Source organism: Cuculus canorus, chromosome 19 (genome assembly GCF_017976375.1).
Source record: "Cuculus canorus isolate bCucCan1 chromosome 19, bCucCan1.pri, whole genome shotgun sequence".
In the NCBI taxonomy this organism is placed as follows: domain Eukaryota; kingdom Metazoa; phylum Chordata; class Aves; order Cuculiformes; family Cuculidae; genus Cuculus; species Cuculus canorus.
Genome location: NC_071419.1, coordinates 12,647,750 through 12,667,430, shown reverse-complemented (window position 1 = coordinate 12,667,430; position 19,681 = coordinate 12,647,750). Strand labels below are relative to the sequence as shown.

Sequence of the window (19,681 nt, the reverse complement as noted above, 5' to 3'; positions counted from 1 at the left end):
GCGACACAGGCAATGAGCCAGTGTCAAAGTGGGGTCCACAGCTAAGTGGTGAGGAACAACCCGAGCCTCACTCAGCAGTGGCCTCACACACACAGCTCATTCATACACCACGACCTGCCCGCTGCCCACTTCTTCAGAGAGAAGGGAAGGTGGCAAAGAGGAACCCCAGCAGCAACCAAGCATTGGAATGAGAGGCTGGTGAAGATGCAGCTTGGGAAGCTTTCCTCTCCCAGGACATTAAGACCCATTCTCACCCCGCTGCAATGCCGGAGCTTCCACAAGCTTGCCTCAGAGCAGAGCCAACACACAGCAAATGCTCTTCATCCCATTACAGCTGTCACTGGGGACACGGAGGTGTACAGCGCTGGCAACCAAAACTTGCAAGATGACACTTCATGTTTGGTGGCAGGAGATGGGCACCTCTGGCCTTGAGCACTCCTGCTGAAGATCCAATAGGGCAGCAGACAAAGTGTTGGCCATCAGCACTCAGAGCTGAGAGTTGCCTCAGAAACTGTGTTCCAAGGCAAAGCTCCAGGGCTTTGCTCTATGGAAAGCCAGGCTGCTGCGTCCCATACAATTTTCATTGCAAAATCTGCCCTTATGGGAGAAGATTATGCAAGATTTAGTGTGAACAGCAGGAATAACCCTGACGTGTTTTCTTTAAAGGCCTTGATATTTTAAATTCTGACTGCAGGAAGCCCCCAGGCTCCCAGTCCCCAGAAGAAAACCAGCTCCAGAGTGCACAGGGCAGACAAGCAGCAGGTTTCTCTGTCCAGTGAGAAGCGGGGAGGTGGCAGAAAAAACAAAACTTCTGCCATGAGTGGGATTCCCCACTGATGCCCCTCACTCTCCAGATAACTCCCGCACTGCTGCCCACGCACAGGTACCTTTGGGTGCATCCTGGAGACACCAACCATACTCCCAAAGCCCTTGCCAATGGGAGCAGAGAGTTGTTTTGGTCCTGATGGGACCTCCGGTTCCAGCCCCTGTATTTCCACATTTCTTTGGGATCCTCTGAAACTTCCCTAGAAAGCATCAAACCTAACAGTCCGGGGGCTAAGAATTCAAAGAGAAAATAACAATGGAGCATCTCCAGTAAGCATCAGCAGCGAGGACTGCCGACTCGCTGTGCAAGGAGGACCTGGCCTGGTAGACCAGCACAAGAGATGCTCGAAACCCAGCTGCATCCCACCCACGCAGCCTTGCCCTGGGAGCAAGCAGCCACGTTCCTGTAAGAGTGCCCGGTCCTGGCGGAGGAAGACTCGACAGGAAACAGACAAGCAGTTACACGCTGGTGCCTGGAGTGCCTCCAGCCTGACCTCCTGGAGAAGGACCACCACCCAGGCAAGGACCCTCCAGGGCGCTGCAGGGCTCTCCACGCTGCCCGACCTGCCCCATCCCGTGGGGAGCTGACATTCCAGCTTGGTAGCCTGGTGCATCTCTGAGCCGCACTGCCTGGGGCCAGCTTGGGTTTATCCGAGTATTCCTTTTCAGGGCCAGGAATAAAGTCCAGCCTTTCTGCTGAGCTGCGACTGGGCTGAGAACACACCTCCCCTTCAACAACCAGTGCGCCAGCGTGTGCACCGTGCATGCAAACAGCAGCAGAGCCACAGAGCAGCACTGAAGGCAAACTGCCTGCTTTGGCACACGGAAGGGTGACAACAGAGCAACTGCCCAGAAACTCCACACAAAACACAAGCTCTGGTTTTTCTCCCCCTTGGCATCTGCATAGAGCTGTTGGAGCGAGTCCATTGGAGGCCACGGAGATGATCTGAGGGATGGAGCACCTCCTGTATGAGGAGAGGCTGAGAGAGTTGGGGTTGTTCAGCCTGGAGAAGAGAAGGCTGTGGGGAGACCTTAGAGCAGCTTCCAGCCCTGAAAGGGGCTGCAGGAAAGCTGGGGAGGGACTCTGGATCAAGGAGGGCAAGGACAGGATGAGGGCAATGGTTTTGAGCTGAAGGAGGGGAGACTGAGATGAGATCGTAGGGATAAAAGTTTTGCTGTGAGGGTGGGGAGGCCCTGGCCCAGGTTGCCCAGAGCAGTGGTGGCTGCCCCATCCGTGGAGGGGTTCCAGGCCAGGTTGGATGGGGCTTGGAGCCCCTGATCCAGCGGAAGTTATCCCTGCGCATGGCAGGCGGTGGGACTGGATGAGCTTTGAGGTCCTTTGCCACCCAAACCATACTGTGATTCTATCATTTTTCTTGCAGTCTCCGAGCAAGGCCGGAGCCCCGCTGGGAGCGCGGGGACATCCCCGCAGCCGCTCCCGGGGGCAGCGGAGCCGCCCCTGCAGCGCCGGGGCTCCGCGCGGCCCGAGGGCGGCAGCGCCCGAGCACGGCGGGTCCCGAGCGCGGCTCCGCTCCCGCACACGGACAGGTGCCCGCGCCCCGCCGGTGTGAGCACCCGCTGCGGAGCCTCCCGGCGCCGGGGGGACGCGGGGGGGCACGGGGCGAACACGGCACACGGGGGGACACGCAGCCCACTCACCCGCTGCGGCTCCGCTGCCTCTGTTCAGCTCGGCTCCATCGGCCTCCTCTCCGCTCGGTTCTGCTCGGCCCGGCCCCGCCCCTCTCCCCGCAGTGCCCCCTCCCTCCAGGGACCTTCCCCCTCTTAGGGTTCACCCCTCCTCGCAGCGCCCCCACCACCACCACCCGGCAGGGCTCCCCCCTCCTCGCAGTGCTCCCTCCTCGCAGCGCCCCCCCCGCAGGGTTCCCCCTCCCCGCAGTCCCCCTCCCTCCAGGGACCTTCCCCCTCTTAGATGTCCCCCCTCCCCGCAGCGCCCCCTCCCCGCAGCGTCCCCCCCTTCCCGCAGTCCCCCCTTCTCGCAGGGTTCCCTCCTCCCCACAGCGCCCCCTCCTCCCCGCAGCCCCCCCTCCCTCCAGGGACCTTCCCCCTCTTAGATGTCCCCCCACCCCGCAGCACCCCCTCCTCGCAGCGTCTCCTCCTCGCAGGGTTCCCTCCTCCCCACAGCGCCCCCTCCTCCCCGCAGCCCCCCCTCCCTCCAAGGACCTTCCCCCTCCTAGGATTCCCCCCTCCCCGCAGCGCCCCCCGCCCCGTAAGCTCCCCTCCCCGCAGGGTTCCCCCTCCCCGCAGCCCCCCCTCCCTCCAGGGACCTTCCCCCTCTTAGGGATCCCCCCTCCCCGCAAAGCCACCCCGGTCCCCCGGCTCCGCTGCCGCCCCCTCGCCCCGGGCCAGGCTCGGAGAGCGCCGGGCGCTGCGGGGGTTGCTCCTCTCCTGCCCCTCTGCCTCCGCTCCAGGCTGCTGTCCTGTCCCTTCACCCTCAGGAGAAGGGGGGTTCCCCCCCCCCAGCTGCAGCAGGAGCAGGGCCACCTGCCGCCCTTGGGCACCCCAGCACCTCCCCAGCAAGGCAAACACCGCTGCCAGGCGGGCGCAGGGGACCGCAGCCCCACCACAAAGCGCCAGGACTCATTCTGACTCTTTGATGAAGACAAACAACAAATTAAAAAGGATCCTTGCCAAGAAGTTAGCAGGGGTCATCAAAAGAACTTTAAGCTAGGTATGAACTGGATACCACTTCTGGAATGCACAACATAAGGAGGACATAGAGCTGTGGGAGTGAGTCCAGAGGAGGCCACGGAGATGATCTGAGGGCTGGAGAACCTTCTGTACTGGGAGAGGCTGAGAGAGGTGGGGTTGTCCAGTCTGGAGAAGAGAAGGCTTTGGGGAGACCTTAGAGCAGCTTCCAGTACTGAAAGGGGCTCCAGGAGAGCTGGGGAGGGGCTCTGGATCAGGGAGGGCAGGGAGAGGGTGAGGGAACCGGTTTTGAGCTGAAAGAGGAGAGATTGAGATGAGATCTTTGGCAAAAATGTTTTGCTGTGAGGGTGGGGAGACCCTGGCCCAGGTTGTCCAGAGCAGGGGTGACTGCCCCATCCCTGGAGGTGTTCGAGGCAAGCTGGATGGGGCTTGGAGCCCCTGATCCAGGGTAGAACTGGGTGGGCTTTGAGGTCCCTTCCACCCCTAACCATTCCCTCAGTCTATGAAGGGGAAGGGGGACAAAACCAGGCTTGCTAGAAATAAGCCTGGGAATGGCACTCCAGTGCCCAAGAGATGGTGAGCTGGTGAGGCCCTTTGCTCTGCCACCTCAGAGAAAGTGAGGGAGACCACTTCAAGTGGCAGCAAAGATGCGAAGGTTATTGATAGGGTAGAAATGACAATGAGGAGTCACTCAGGAATTAAGACGATGCCTCTCAGGAGCATGGTGGGATCAACAACCCAACTGAAGTGCATCTACACCAATGCACACAGCATGGGCAACAAAGAAGATGAACTAGAAGCCATTGTATGACAAAAAAACTATGATATAATTGCCATCACAGAAACATGGTGGGACAACTTCCATAACTGGAGTGCTGGCACAGTTGGCTACAAACCCTTCAGGTGGGACAGGCAAGGAAGGGGAGGTAGTGGGGTTGCCCTGTATGTTAGAGAGTGTTTTTACAGCCTTGAACTCAATGATAGAAATGATAGGGTTGACTGTCTATAGGTAAAAATCAGTGGAACACCCAATAAGGCAGATATCATGGTGAGTCTGCTATAGACCACCCAGCCAGGAAGAAGAAGCTCATGAGTTAATTTACAAGCAACTGGGAGAAGTCTCATGATCACTAGCTCTTGTCCTTGTGGGAGACTTCAACCTACCAGATGTCTGCTGAAAGTATAATACAGCAGAGAAGAAACAGTCTAGGAGGCTCCTGGAGTGTGTGGAAGACAACTTCCTAACACAACTGGTGAGTGAGTCAACAAGGGAAGTCACCCTCCTGAACCTGCTGTTTGTGAACAGAGATGGCCTTGGGGGAGATGTGATGGTTGGAGGACACGTGGGGCACAGCAATCACAAGATGATAGAATTTTCAGTTCTAGAAGAAATAAGGAGTGAGGTCAGCAGAATGGCCACCTTGGACTGCTGGAGAGCAGACTTTGGGCTGTTCAGAAGGCTGGTTGATAAAGTTTCATGAGAGGTAGTTCTAAAGGGCAAAGGAGCCCAAGAAGGCTGGATGGTCTTCAAGAAGGAAATCCTAGTGGCACAAGAGCAGGCCATTCCCACACGCCGAAAAAATGAGCCACTGGAGAAGAAAACCAGCTTGGCTGAGCAGAGAGATCTGGGTGGATCTCAGAAAAAAGAGGAAAGTCTACGAGCTTTGGAAGAAGGGACAGGCACCTCGGGAGGACTACCATCATCTCCTAGCAGTCCTGGCTGACTGGGGAAGTTCCACTTGACTGGAGGTTGGCAAAAGTGATGCCATTTACAAGAAAGGTTGGAGGGAGGATCTGGGGAACTCCAGACCTGTTAGTCTGACCTTCACCCTACAAATGGACTTGCCTGGCTGACTTGTTGGATTTGCTGAGATTGCTGACACAGCTGCCCTGTGAATCCCTTTCCCAGGTTCCCCTAAAAGAAATGGAGCCACAGACACGGGTATCCAGAGCCTGGCCGACGGCCATGTGTGCCAGGCTGCTGCTCCACTCCTGATGCCACATATGCAAATCTCATCTGCAACTCCCACTGCCTTTGTGGTGCTGATTGTAAGGAAAACATGCCTGAAATAGTCCTGGATTTGAGGAAGGGATTTGTAGCCCAAAGCTGGAGCCTGAGGGCTCTTGCCAGGGTCTCAGTGCAGTGAGGGCCTGGATCTGGTGCTGCTGCGGGAGGACACTGCTGAAGATGGTTTTTCATTGTGCAGCTGCATCTTAGCAACCGTGTTTACAAGATAGCAGTGAACAGGCAGGAATGTTCTTAAAGTCAGGTATCTGGGAGCCTTTAAGAGCCTTAGCAGGCAGTTATATCTAACCGCTGTCTGTCTATACTAGAAAGCAGCTTTGAAGATGCATCTTGTGTTGTGATCTGTGGAACCAACCTTTCCCGTGGTGAACACAACCCCTGGACATCCCAGAGAGAAGGAGTTTCTGTTCTTTTCCTTGGTATTGGTTGTCATGTGGAAGCACAAGGGGCTTCAAGACAACATGCCCAAGGCTTGGGGTGACGAGGGTAGAACTTGCACATGGTCTGTAGCAGCTCGGTGTCCTCTCTGCACACCAGTGACCTGTGCTGGCTCTGGCAGAGGGGGGCTGTGGTGTTTGGAGGAGGAGGGTCTGCAACACTTATAAAATGATGTTTCCTACCCTATCCAACCAGGCAGCTCTACTTCATCACATTTCATTCTTACTGGGGGAAACTACCCCAGCTGGATAACCCCTCTGCAGAGCAGATTTAAGGAACCCCATCCAGGACACCCCATGTGGCTGCTCCAAGTGTCTTCCTTGCAGCCATGTCACTGCCTGAGATAAAGGCAGCTCCTGGCTCCATCAGCCACCAATCGCTGCAGCATGGGGCATCCCTGGGAGCTGGCAGGGCGGGAGGGGAGGACAGGAGGGTGACTGCCCCTTCCTGCCTGCACCTGTCCCTGGTTCTAAGGGTTGGTGGTGACAAGAATGCTGTAGAGGGGACAGAGGGCTGGGCATGTGCCTCTATGACACATTGCTGTCCTGGAAGCCCTGTCCTGCTGTGGAGCACCTAGAGTCACCAGTGCAGCACAGGAGCTTCTGGTGGTGGCTGCTCAGCTGCCCTTGGCACCAGCTGTGTTCCTCAGGTGCCAGCTGCTTCCCACTCTCGCGTGACCCAGAGTTTTAGAATTGTAGGATGGTTTGGGTTGGAAGGGACCTCAAAGCCATCCAGTTCCACAAACCTACCATAGGCAGGGACACGTCCCACTGGATCCAGTTGCTCCAAGCCCCATCCAACCTGGCCTTGAACCCCTCCAGGGATGGGGCAGCCACCACTGCTCTGGGCAGCCTGGACCAGGGCCTCCCCACCCTCACAGCAAAATATTTCTGTCTAAGATCTCATCTCAATCTCCCCTCTTTCAGCTTCAAACCATTGCTGCTCATCCTATCCCTGCCCTCCCTGATCCAAAGCCCCTCCCCAGCTTTCATGGAGCCCCTTTCAGTACTGGAAGCTGCTCTGAGGTCTCTGTGCAGCCTTCTCCAGGCTGAACAATCCCACCTGTCTCAGCCTGTCCTCATACAGGAAGTGCTCCAGCCCTAAGGTCATCTCCGTGGCCTCCTCTGAACTCGCTCCAACAGCCCCACATCCTTCCCCTTGCTTCAGCAGCCTCTGCTCAGCGCTGGCACCAGCCTCTGCACCCACTGTTTTGTGAACTGGACATGAAGACCAATCCCTCATAAAATTAATTCAACAGGAAGAAAGGAAAACCATTTCTCCACTGGCTCAGCTCCCTGGTCCTGCTCTTTACCCAACAGACCCACAGCTGAGAGGGACCGTGAGCACCTGATTGAGGAGGATGGGCCTTATCCTTGCTACAACCCAGCCACACACGAGACCAAGAGGCCAGCTTCCACCCCTGTGGCCTCTCTGACCTCTGCAGTCCACAGGTCACTGCCCACTGGTCCACATTTTGAACCCTTGACCACCTTCTCCTCTATTTTTCTCTGCTGTTCCACACACTGAAGTGCAGAGACCTCTTCTGAAATAGAGCAGCATTCATTTGCCCCAGGGGATGCTCCCGGGCTGTCAGCTGAAAGCACAGGAGAGGACACGGCATCCAAATGCACCACATCCTCAACAAGACCACTCCAAGCCTTGATGCTATTCCATGCAAGTCATTCAACTCACAGCAAGAAGCTGGAGAAGCATGGGGAAGGGAGCCTGGCAGCTCAGCCTGGATCCACCGCAGCAGCAGGGGAGTTGCATTCTTGTTGCAAACGCAGGGAGCTGCGTTCTTGTTTGGCCACCGCTCAGGAGTGACACGGGTGAATACCGACAGCCATGGAGCCAAACCCCACCGCTGCCCCAGCACCTCCACTGCCAGAGCCCCAGGCTGAGCTGTGGGGAAGGCCCTGCTGGGAACGCCCGTGATTGACCTCACAGACACTCTGGGAATCTTTGTAAACAAAGATCCATAGATCCGACTTCCTCTAATGCAGGAAATGGAAGTGACACCATCCCTAGGTGCAAGGCTACACCTGACCATATGTTTAACCCCTCTCCCTGTTCTCAGTGAGGTTGCACACCCCATTTCCATCCTGCCAGCGAACCTTCACAGCAGCCACTCCTCTGCCAACACGGACAACAGAACCTGATCCAAGGCAAGGCAGCACAGCACCCCAGGTTACGCGAGCAGGAAACGCTGCTCAGTTCAGACAGGAGAACTGTCCTATCTCTCTGTTTGCACAGAACAGGAATCTAGGAACAGTCAGCCTGGGGCAGAGGAAAGAGGATAGACACCATTTTAAATGAACAGACAAAATACAGATACAGTTGTCAGGAAATACAGGACTGCAGCGTTTGGGTCCAGAGGCCCCTCCCAGTACCCCTTGACCTTTTATCCTGCTGAGGCCAAAAATCTGACCAAGGGAGACTGGAAAGAGCTTGTCCAGCTGTCTCTGCCCAGGGCTGACAGTCTGGAAGCCCCACTGGAGAGGGACTCGCCTCTTTAGTTTGGGATCTTTGGATGAGTTCAATATTGACTGGCGAGGGAGATAAACAGGCTATTTCTTTCTCTCTTCAGATCTTGGAAAGCCTTTGGCTCTTCATCTCATCCACAGCAAGGATTTCCATTTCTGAAGACACTAGGAAGCCTTTCTAAAGGCATTATTTTATTAGGATTGCTTCGCACAAAAGGTTTTAGTGAAAAACCTTCTCCTGACAACAGTACAAATGCCTTTGCCTGTGTCATCTCCTGGATTTCCCTAACCCCTTCACAAAGCTTGGCAACAAGCACAAATCCTTCTTAAAGCCCTGGATTACACACCTCACAGACGCTACTTGTACCCTAACTCTGTGAGCTTTTTGGCACAGAATTTAGATAAGCAGTCATCTAAAAATAAGACGTTAATCCTGCTGTGTGCAGCACAGACCTCACCCTGAGCCTGCACAGGACCTGCTCCATGACCAGTTCCAGCCTTTCCCCTCCACTGCAAAAGCAAAGCATTTTCTGGTAACGCCTTTGGTTTCCTTTGTACCAGTCCACATTTTACACTGACACAAGGCTGAGAAGCATCGAGTGGTTTATGGAGTAGAGGAGCCTCCCATGTCACAGCTTCTCCTCTTAGGGAGGTGGGATGAAGTTGCTTGAGCCTCATCCCTGGTAGAAATAAACCTGGCATCAAATCCAAACAGTCTTAAAACCAACAGTCTGCCCCCACCCCAAACTCCAGGATTTCAAAGTCTTCATTATAAACACAGTTCACTGAAAGAACAAATCTGGGAGTGCAGGAAACTACTTAAAAAATAACATAAACGAAACACTGTTCAGAGCTCCTTGGAGTACAAGATTCTCTTTCGATTAAATTCATAAAGAAAGCACAATGCTGTTGTCAGTCCTAAAGCAGCAAAAAATATTTTTCCGGCAAGTGATTGGTCCACCAAGGATAAATCTCATGCATGTTTCAGACCAGAAGCAGGCAGGACCTTGGCGCCCCCTCTGCTGGGAACTGGTACAAAATCAGCCCAAGAGAAGCCTTGGCCAGAGCCACTCACATGTCCTTGGAGCTGACGCCATCCTTTCATCACACCAAGGCAAGGTGCATCTGTCTCCCACTGGGTTTTGTCATCCTGTGACCCCTGAACCAGAGTGATCTCCCGTGATGCAGTTGCCACTGTGTGGCTGCAGATGGTGACAGCAAATGTGACAACACTGCTCCTACAGCTTCCACCCATGATCACAACTCAAGTCATCTTCCTGTAGCAGCTGCTTTGACCCTCACCAAGCCAAACCTCACCATCCTTTATAAAATACAAACCTCTATGACATCTTGTAAGGTGGATGCAACATTTTGAACAAGCTGATGCACTGACCCTTTGGGGCAAAGCCAGGCTTTTTTGGTTTGCATGTTTATACAGCACTTGGCCCAATGCAACCAAATTAGATCCTTGGTGGCTCACTGCAGCCACACCAGCAGGCTCACCTTGCCCAGTTTGCAATGGGAGTTTCTCCAGTCCCCTTTTCTTCCACGGCCACGTACCCTTTGGGGATTCTGCTGAGGAACCAGAACCCAGAGAAATTACCCAGTAAACGATTTCACAGAATCACACAGAAACACAGAATCAGTCACACTGAAAAAGACTTTTAAGGTCATCGAGTCCAACTGTAAATCTCACAGTGCCAACTCCACCATGAAACCCTGTCCTGAAATCTGCATGGCTTTTAAATCCCTCCAGGGATGGTAACTCATCTGTTTCCCTGGGTGGCCTGCTCCACATTTGTTCTTGTCCTGTCTTCCCCCAGCACTAGGGGCCACCTTGCACCCAGCCTCACTAGCACCGAGGCACACACCCAACATGGACAACCTTCCCTGTCCCCATACTGAGGAAAGGACATAACAACCATGAGCCCAGGACCTTGCTCATGAGCTTTGCAGTTCTGCTCCTCTGGGACTGGTGCAGCCACCAAGCTTGCTTGCTTGCTGTTCCACTGCCCACCAGCTACCACCTTACAGACAGAAACTTTCCCAGGGACTGCTGGGCACGACACAAACCCACAAAGTCATTTCTCTTCCCATCATGCTGCCACAGGTGCAGCCATGCAGGATACCTGCAGATTCATCTTCTCTCCACTTTTCCCATCAGCGTCAAGTGCCCCAGTTTTTAAGGCTTTCCATGGGAAGTTCCCTTATTTCTCATCCTTCCACCTCACTCTTTAAGACTGCAAAACCTTCCCTCAGGAGGTCTCAAAGCTCCCTAGTTCTGCTTCATCCCACCGTCTCCTTCCACAGTCCCTTCATTCCAGGGATGTGCAATCTGGTAGCCCCCTGGCTGAGGACTTGCCTGTGCTCCATGCAAACCCACATCCTTGGTGCCCCTAGCTGGAAGCCCCCTCTCTCCCAGTACACCCAGCCGCAGGGCAACGAGTGCATCACTGCCCTGGGGACGTGCACTCACCCACACCCTCCTGCAGAGCACAAGGGTCATCCTCTCTGCTGCTGCTCCCTCACCAGAGGGGTGGGCACCAGCCAACAAACCTCACTGTGGGTGCAAACCCCAATTTCCTCCTGTGCTGCATCTCCTCTTCCCGGACCTCAGGCACCTTGGCCTTGCTGCTGGCAGAGCTTTTGCTCCTCCCCAGCTCCTCCCTCTCCCACAAACCCATCATGGAGAGGACTTGAGGTGCCATCACATGTCCTTGCAGAGCGTGGCACCAACTCAGCAGCAGGAGGCAAAAGCTAAGGAGGTTTGATAAGCATGTTGACCAAAACATGGATCCATTACCCAGTCTGCAATAAGCCAGTAAATACATCACCAAGAGATTCATCATTTATTCAGGTTTGTGCAAATTGTGGTGGAGACCTTTTTTTTTCCTGCAATTAAGCACAACTCAAGGGGCTCTTTGCAGTCACTTCTATACAGTTACACAAAGCCATACCTTGTTCATCATGCATGGAATCACATATTGACATGTAATTATAATTACACTTTACACCTTCTGCCCATGCCCTAAGGGGTCTTTAGTTGTGCCTGGTGGTGGGCACCCCAAAAATCACCTACAAAGTTCATACATCAATCAGCTCCTCCCAGTTACTGGCAGTAATCTCTAAACCGCTGGCTTAGACTTTCTTAATTTAATTAAATGTCCAGCTCCTCATTCGAAAGCCACACTAAGAAATCACACTGATCTCTAACCATAATACAATGGTTTGGGTTGTCAGGGATCTCAAGGCCCATCCAGTTCCAACAACCTCCTGCCTGGGCAGGGACACCTCCCACTGGTTCAAGGGCTCAAAACCCCATCCAGCCTGGGATGGGGCAGCCACCACTGCTCTGGGCAACGTGGGCCAGGGCCTCCTCAACCTCATTGTGAAGAACTTCCCAGAAGTTCTCCTCCCCAGCTTTCCTGGAGCCCCTTTCAGTACTGGAAGCTGCCCTGAGGTCTCCTCACAGCCTTCTCTTCTCCAGGGTGAACAAGCCCAACTCTCTCAGCCTGTCCTCATACAGGAGGTGCTCCAGCCCTCGGATCATCCCTGTGGCTTCCTCTGGACTCACTCTAACAGCTCCACGCCCTTCTTATGTTGCAGAGATGCAGCTGAACAAAATTCTATCCCCTAGCACGGCCCTTACAAAAGAGAATCACTAACTGGGGCACACCCTGTGTCAGTCTCCTGCCTGGCTGCTCATTCCAAGATGATTTTTTTAAGATATTAAAACTACAATGAGCTTTTACCAACAAGCAGCGGCACCAGCGAAACTGGTCCCTGCCCCCAGACCCACGGGGACGGGGCCCGCACCAAGCCCGCTGCCCGCCACCCTCCCGATCGCCGCACCGAGCCCAGCGCCGCGAAGGCCCTTCGGCACGGGAGGCCCACCCGGCTGCGGAGGGAGGGGAGCGGTTCGGCCCCTCTTGCAGCGCGCTCGGTCCCCGCCCGTCACCTCCGGCCCCACCGAAACACCTGCGGTGCAGGGGCAGAGGCAACATGGCGGCGCCACCGATCACGTGAGAGCGCCGGGCGCCACGTGACGCTTCCCGCTAGGAGTCATGTGACCGCCCTGGGTCGCAGGACTGCCCGGGACTGCGGTCTGGGCTTGAGGCGGCGGCGATGGCGGCGCTCCTCCCGCTGCTGCTCCTTCTCGTCCCCATCGCCCTGCCGCTACTGCCGGCGGCTGGCGCCGCTCCCGGTGGGTGTCCCGGGTCTTCCCCCTTTCCCCCCCCCCCCTTCTCTTCCCCTTTCTCCCCCCCCCCTTTCTCTTCCCCCCTCTCTCCCCCCCCCTCTCTCCCCCCCCCTCCCCCCCCCTCTCTCCCCCCCCCCTCTCTCCCCCCCCCCTTTCTCTTCCCCCCTCTCTCCCCCCCCTCTCTCCCCCCCCTTTCCCGGTTGGGACACCCCCTACCGCCGCCCCTTACCTCCCCCGGGTGGGCCCTCGGCTGCCCGGGGCTGGACTCTGGTGTCGCCGGCGCTGACGTTTCCCTTGCAGCTGCCCTGGTGGCGCGGCTCGGCCTGGAGGAGCGGCTCTTCCAGCAGGTGCGGGACCACTTCAGCTTCGAGACCTGCGGCAACGAGACCTTCCCGCAGCGGTACCTGCTCTCAGGTGGGTGCCGGGGTGCTCTGCGGGAGCCTCGCTCCCCCGCGCTGCAGCCGGAGCTACTGCGCGCGGTGCCCACACCGAGGGGGCGGTGGGAGCTCGGTGCCAGCCCTGCGCGTGCCCGTCATCCCCCGGCACTGTCTGTGTCCTCTTCTCCTTCCCCTCCGTTCATTGTTTTGGCCAGTGGTGCGGCGTACAAGTCCCAGGTCTGGCCCCTCTGGAGCAGGAGCTGTGTGAGGCTTGTGCCAGGGCTGCCTGCTGGTGTGTGTGTCCAGTTGGACACAGCAACTCCTACAAATGCATTTGAGAGCTTGAATGCAGCGGGAAAAACAAGTAGTAACGCAAACATGGTGTTCTATGCAGGATGAGGGAGGGGGTTCTGTCCCTCTATTCTGCTCTGGTGAGACCCCACCTAGAGCCCTGTGTCCGGTTCTGGATTCCTTAGCTCAGGAAGGACATGGAGCTGTTGGAGCAACTCCAGAGGAAGCCGTGGAGATGATCCGAGGGCTGGAGCACCTCGTGTACGAGGACAGGCTGAGAGAGTTGGGGTTGTTCAGCCTGGAGAAGAGAAGGCTATGGGGAGACCTCAGAGCAGCTTCCAGTCCTGAAAGGGTCTCCAGGAAAGCTGGGGAGAGGCTCTTGATTAGAGAGTGCAAGGGTAGGACGACAGGAATTGTTTTGAGCTGAAAGAGGGAAGATTGAGATGAGATCTTAGGGATAAAAGTTTTGCTGTGAGAGTGGGGAGGCCCTGGCCCAGGTTGCCCAGAGCAGTGGTGGCTGCCCCATCCCTGGAGGGTTCTAAGGCCAGGTTGGATGGGGCTTGGAGCCCCTGATTCAGTGGGAGGCATCTGTGCCCGTGGCAGCATTATGGAACTGGATGAGCCTTGAGGTCCATTCCAACCCAAACCATTCTGTAATTCTGTAGCCATCATTCTTACCAGTGCAGACGACTCCTTTTGGGTCAGTATTTTGCATTATGTAGAACCAGCTTTAGCCAGCTTAAGCCGTGCGGAACAGCGAGGGTCTCTAGCGAGGAGCTGACATTGTCTTCTGTTCTAGCCAACAAGTTATCTTATGTGAAACACACAGTGAAAGGGGGGCGGCTTTGCTGAACAGTGTGTAACTGAAAAATCAGCAATTTCAATAACATCACGTGTTTTTCAATCCTCCCTGCTTGGAGGAGTTAGGACAGATTTACAGAGAGAGAGAAAGGGTGGAGCTGAGAATAACCTCAGTCCAGAGTGCTGCCCAGCCTGGTGCCTGCCCTCTGCCGCCTCACAGATTGCCTGCACCCAGAGCATCACAGGCAGCATCTCATCGTCATCACATGCCCTGTCACTCTGCAGCTCGTTCAGTGTCCGCACCCAAACATAGGTGTGTCACCAAGCATGAATTCGTGGATCAGTTCAGCCCAAAGATATGGGAACACCAGTAAATTTTGGTAGTACTCACAAGACTGAAATGTCACTGATTAAGTGGCCTTTTTTGATCTGCACTTTGGGCTCACTTGGTTTAAATCGTGGCATAACTTTGATTTGTTCTCTTCGTAAAGCGTTTTGTTTTATCTGTGTGTCCTGGACAGAGCTGAATAATATTTGTTAGAAACAAAACATTAACATCGCAGTTCTGCTGGTTTACAAGCAGTTTCTCACTCAGAATTCCTGTGAGCAGTTCCATACTCTCTGCTGCTGCTTGTGCAACAGGCGCCTTTCCAAATTGTCAGCAAGAGCCTGGAGGTGACTGCTCTTTCACAACTGGGCATCTGACTGGCCTGAGGTCAGCTGGCCGTTCCCCTGGAGTTCAGTCTGAAAACAGACACTTTGTTAAGCAACTCATCTGGTTCAGGATTGGCTCCTGGGGGTGCTTGCTCACTCCAGGAATCGTGAAGCATATTGGAAGAAAAGCCAGAGGAAAGATAGCGCTTTGGTATCCTCCCGGCTACCTAAAGCAAATGCAACACAGAAGGAGAATCAACCTGTTCGTTAACAAAGAGCAGCAGTTTTGCTGATGAAAGATTTCAGACCCATTTCCAGGCCAAATCCTGCTTTGGCAAGTCTATGTTGAGAATGCCAAGAATTAAATTCAGGCCTCTCTGTTAATGGCAGCAACCCTGGGTGACATGGGTAGACAGACATGCTGCCGGCTTGTGTGTGGGACAGCATTGGGGAAGCTCCCTTTGGATGGTGAGGCAGCGTGTTGAAATCTGAGGTTCATTGTTGAGGGAAGCTGTTTATTATTCCTCTTAATTCCTGCACCACTTAAGACTAAGCTAAACCCAAATGTTTGTCCAAGTCAGAAGGCATTAAAGCAGTGTCTGTTAGATAAGCAGGTACTGACATCCTGGGTCAGCTTGTGCTGCCAGTCTCAATTTGCCTTCGGCTGCAAAGAGAGCAGAGGGTGAAGCACATCCTCTTCATAGATTATCATATTTACATGTGATATATTGTATGAGAAAGTGATGTGTTTGTTATTCATAAAATGTACCACACACGGACAGGATCTCATCCACAGGGAGCTGGACAAGCTGGAGAAATGGGTCTGTATGAACCTCATGAGGTTCAACAAGGCCAAGTGCAAAGTCCTGCACCTGGGTTGGGATAATCTGTGGTTTCAGTACAGGACAGGGGATGATGTGATTAAAAGCAGCCCTGCAGAGAAGGACGTGGGGTGCTCATCGATGAGAAGCTTGATATGAGCTGGCAATGTGTGATCGAAGCCCAGAAGGCCAACCGTGTCCTGGGCTGCATCAAAAGAAGCATGGCCAGCAGGGTGAGGGAGGGTTTCTGCCCCTCTCTTCATCTCTTGTGAGGCCTCATCTGGAGTCCTGTGTCCAGTTCTGGAATCCTCAACATAAGAAGGAGATGGAACTGTTGGAATGGGCCCAGAGGAGGCCACAAAGATGATCTGAGGGTTGGAGCACCTCCCGTATGAGGCCAGGCTGATAGAGTTGGGGTTGTTCAGCCTGGAGAAGAGAAGGCTCCGAGTTGACCTTATAGCAACCTTCCAGTACCTGAAGGGGACCTGCAAGAAAGCTGGGGAAGGAATTTTTACAAAGGCATGGATGAGGGGGCTGGCTTTAAATTGGAGAGGGGAAGACTTAAAATAGGCATAAGAAGGGATTTCTTGACAATGGGGGTTGTGAGGCTCTGGCCCAGGTTGCCCAGAGCAGTGGTGGCTGCCCCCGGAAGTGTTCAAGGCCAGGTTGGATGGGGCTTGGAGCAACCTGATCCAGTGGGAGGTGGCCCTGCCCATGGCAGGGTGGTGGGACTGGATGGGCTTTGAGGTCCCTTCCAACTCGAACCGTTCTATGATTCTATGACGTGGCAGGAGAGCAGTAACAGCAGATCCTGGGCTGCATCTGCAGCAGCGTGGCCAGCAGGGCAAGGCAGGGGATTCTGCCTTTTTTATCTGCTCCCATGAGACCTCACCTGGAGCCCTGTGTCCAGCTCTGGGGTCCCCTGTGCAGGAAAGGTGTGACCCTGCTAGAGCAGGTCCAGAGAAGGAACATGGGCATGGTCAGAGCGCGGGAGGACCTTTGCTGTGAAGAAAGGCTGGCACTGTTAGGGCTGTTCCACCTGGAGAACAGAAGGCTCCAGGGAGACCTTAATGTGGCCTTTCAGGGCTTACAGGCAGCTGTCCTGGTTTCCGCTGGGTTAGAGCTGGTTTTCTCCCTACTTGTGCTGGGATTGGGATTTGGCGGGGGTTACAGGGGTGGCTGGCTCCAGGGCAGACTGGCCTCTGGCCAAGCCCAGCAGCAATGGTGATAATGTGATAATGCCTCTGTGATAACATAGCTAAGTGGGAGGGAAGACACAGCAGGAGAGGAGAGAGAAGGAGCAGGGGGGACGCACTGGCCTCCCCATAACCCCTGTGGCTGGCATGCCAGGGCTTAATGGACTGGTTGATGCAGTCCAACCTGATGCGGCAGAGAGAAGCAAGATGTGGAAGAAACAGCCCTGCAGATGTGACAGAAACAGCAGATATAAAAAAATAGTGTGGAGAACACTGAGGTCAGTGAAGAATGAGGGCACAGAGGTGCTCCAGACACCCAAGCTGAGAGTCCTCTGCAACCCATGGAGGAGACCATGGTTGAGCAGACTGTCACCCACAGCCCATGAGGAGTCCTGGTGGATCTGGTGAGTCTCATCCTGCGTCCCATGAGGAGTCCAGGTGGATCTCGACCCGCAGCCCATCAGGAGTCCCAGTGGATCTCCCCCTGCAGCCTGTGGTGAACCCACTCTAGAGCAGATGCTCAAATGAGGCTGTGATTCCATGGAAAGCCAAGCTGGAGCTGGTCATGGGGGACTGCAACCTGCAGGAAAGACTCACGCTGGAGAAGTTCAGAGGACTGTCTTCTGTGGGAGGGACCCCATGCTGGAGCAGCGGAAAAGGGTGAGGAGTCTCCCACTGAGGAGGAAGAAGCGGCAGAGACAATGTGTGGTGAACTGACCGCAACCCCCATTCCCTGTCTCCCTGCATCGCTCTGGGGAGGAGGGAGAGAAATCAGTAGTGAAGCCAAACATGGGAAAAAGGGAGGGGTGGGAGGTGTTCCTTTTGGGATTTGGTTTCGTTGCTCGGTATCTTGCTCCAGTGTGGTGAGTAATAAATTTGATCTTTTTTTTCCCCAAGCTGAGTCCATTTTGCCCATGGTGGAAATTGGTGGATGAACCCTCTCTGCCTTTATCTCCACGCATGAGTTTTGCCTTTGTTTCTTTCAGTTCTCCCTCTTGGAAGAGGAGGAGGGAGGGAGCAGCTACGTGATTCTTTGTCCACTGGGGCTAGTGGCCACATGACTCTGTTGCCAGCTGAGGACTCAAAACTGTGGCACTAGTAGCTGGTATAGAGCTGTGGTTTGGATTTAGTGTGAAAACAAAGTGGAAAATACACTGATGTTTTTGATTGTTGCTAGGAAATCAAGGACTTTTTCAGCTTCCCATGTTGTGCAGGTGTGCACAAGAAGCTGGGAAGGGACATGGCCAGGACAGCTGCCCCATACTGGCCAGGGAGTGTATTCCATAACCAAAATGTCCCACTTGGTATAGGGCAGGAAGCTTGCCAGGGGCAGCCTCTTGGTCCGCACTCAGTGCTCTGGAACTGCTAAACTTACTGTGTTCACTGTTTGACATTCACTGCTCAGAATGTGTACTGCCATCGCTGCTTGGGGTGGGCTGAGTGTTGTTTCGTATATTCTGTTATTATTACTACTACTATTATTATTATTTCTTTTATTGTTCTATTAAAACTGTTTTAAATCTCCATTCATGAGTTTTCCTTTTGTTTTCCAATTCTCCTCCCTGTTTGGTAGGAGTGAACGAGCAGCTGCGTACTCTTCAGCTGCCAGGTAGGGGCCAGACGGGCACAGGAGCCAATAAGAAAGATGGGGAGAGACTTTTTACCCGGGCCTGTGGTTACAGGACAAAGGACAGTGGTTTAAAACTGAACGAGGGTGGGTTTAGATTGGACATAAGGAAGGAACTGTTTATGTTTAGGATGCTGAGGCTCTGCCCCAGCTTGCCCAGAGAAATCGTGGCTGTCCCGTCCCTGGAAGTGTTTGAAGTCAGGATGGCCAGGGCTCTGAGCAACCAGATCCCTGTGGAGGTGTCCCTGCCCATGGAAGGGGTTGGACTTGGGTGATCTTTGAAGGTTCATTCCAACCCAACCCATTCCATGAGCTGTGATTTACAGCTTGGCTCAGTGTTACACATCTCATCAGGAGCAGCAGAAAGATCTAGGCAATTCCCTAACGTCCATTTTGTGGGAAAAGTGCTCAGTGCAAGTATTTTGCGATGAGTTTGGCTGAAAAAGGGTAGAGAAGTGGGAAAATGTCCTTTTTAGGGGGCAGCTGTTTCCAAACGCCTCGTAGAAGTGAGATTTTAGGCAGAGTGGCAGCTCCAGGCCATGTGCTGATCTCATGGAAGCTCTTATTTACCCCAACTCCAATGAGATTTTTGTAGTCTGGCCTTTCTAACGCTGCTGTGCCCCAGCTCAATTATTGGCCTCTTCAGAGTTCTTCCTTGTTAAGCTCCTGCCCAAAGGAGTCATTTCATGCTCATGGTTTGGGCTTTTTTTTACATTTGCTTCCATCATTGTTTCACTCAGCAAAGTTCTGGAAGAAGGGATCCGGACCCATCTTCTTCTACACTGGCAACGAAGGCGACATCTGGACTTTCGCTCAGAACTCTGACTTCATATTTGAATTAGCAGAGGAGCAGCAAGCACTTGTGGTTTTTGCTGAGCACGTGAGTATTTTAATCATTATCCATACTGTAGAGTCTCATTCTGTTCAGTGTGGCTGAACTCTGCTTTCTGCAGCTCTGGACAAACAATAGCATCTCCTGCCATGAAGCTGAGGTCTGCCTGCTGTGAGCTTTCTCTTCAGGGCAGCAGCTTTTCTTTACTTAACCATGGCTTCTGAATTATTTTTCCTATGCCTCTTGGCAATCCAGGACATGGAGTACTGCTTCAGTCAAACCTGTGCTGTGGTGCCTTTCCTTTAGACCAGTGCTTCTGTAAGCAGTTTCCACAGGCCTTGAACTACATGCTGGACTAGAAAGTTCTTTTGTTTGGATAGTACTTAATCTCTCTGGCCTGTGAAGTCCTGAGCCAACCTGTCCCTAGGCACACCGCTCTATTAAA

At 54.0% G+C, this 19,681-nt stretch overlaps 2 protein-coding genes across 3 annotated transcripts in view; one reads left to right on the top strand and one right to left on the bottom strand.

Annotated features, from left to right (window-relative positions):
• LOC104059113 (dual specificity testis-specific protein kinase 2-like) overlaps positions 1 to 12,994 on the bottom strand; it is a 37,765-nt gene extending 24,771 nt beyond the window's left edge. The window contains exon 1 of one of the 2 annotated variants that reach the window (XM_054084288.1): positions 12,867 to 12,994. The gene's annotated coding sequence lies outside the window, so the exon portion shown is untranslated. Of the gene's footprint in view, positions 1 to 2,484; positions 2,599 to 12,866 lie in introns of those variants that run through there. The other variant, XM_054084287.1, reaches the window with a different exon arrangement.
• The window catches only part of DPP7 (dipeptidyl peptidase 7), a 28,807-nt gene continuing 21,621 nt past the window's right edge, over positions 12,496 to 19,681 (top strand). Inside the window, exons 1-3 of the mRNA XM_054084286.1 lie at positions 12,496 to 12,643; positions 12,938 to 13,051; positions 19,145 to 19,284. Of these exons, the coding sequence (XP_053940261.1) occupies positions 12,565 to 12,643; positions 12,938 to 13,051; positions 19,145 to 19,284 (333 nt within the window). The 5' untranslated portion in view covers positions 12,496 to 12,564. The remainder of the gene's footprint in view (positions 12,644 to 12,937; positions 13,052 to 19,144; positions 19,285 to 19,681) is intronic.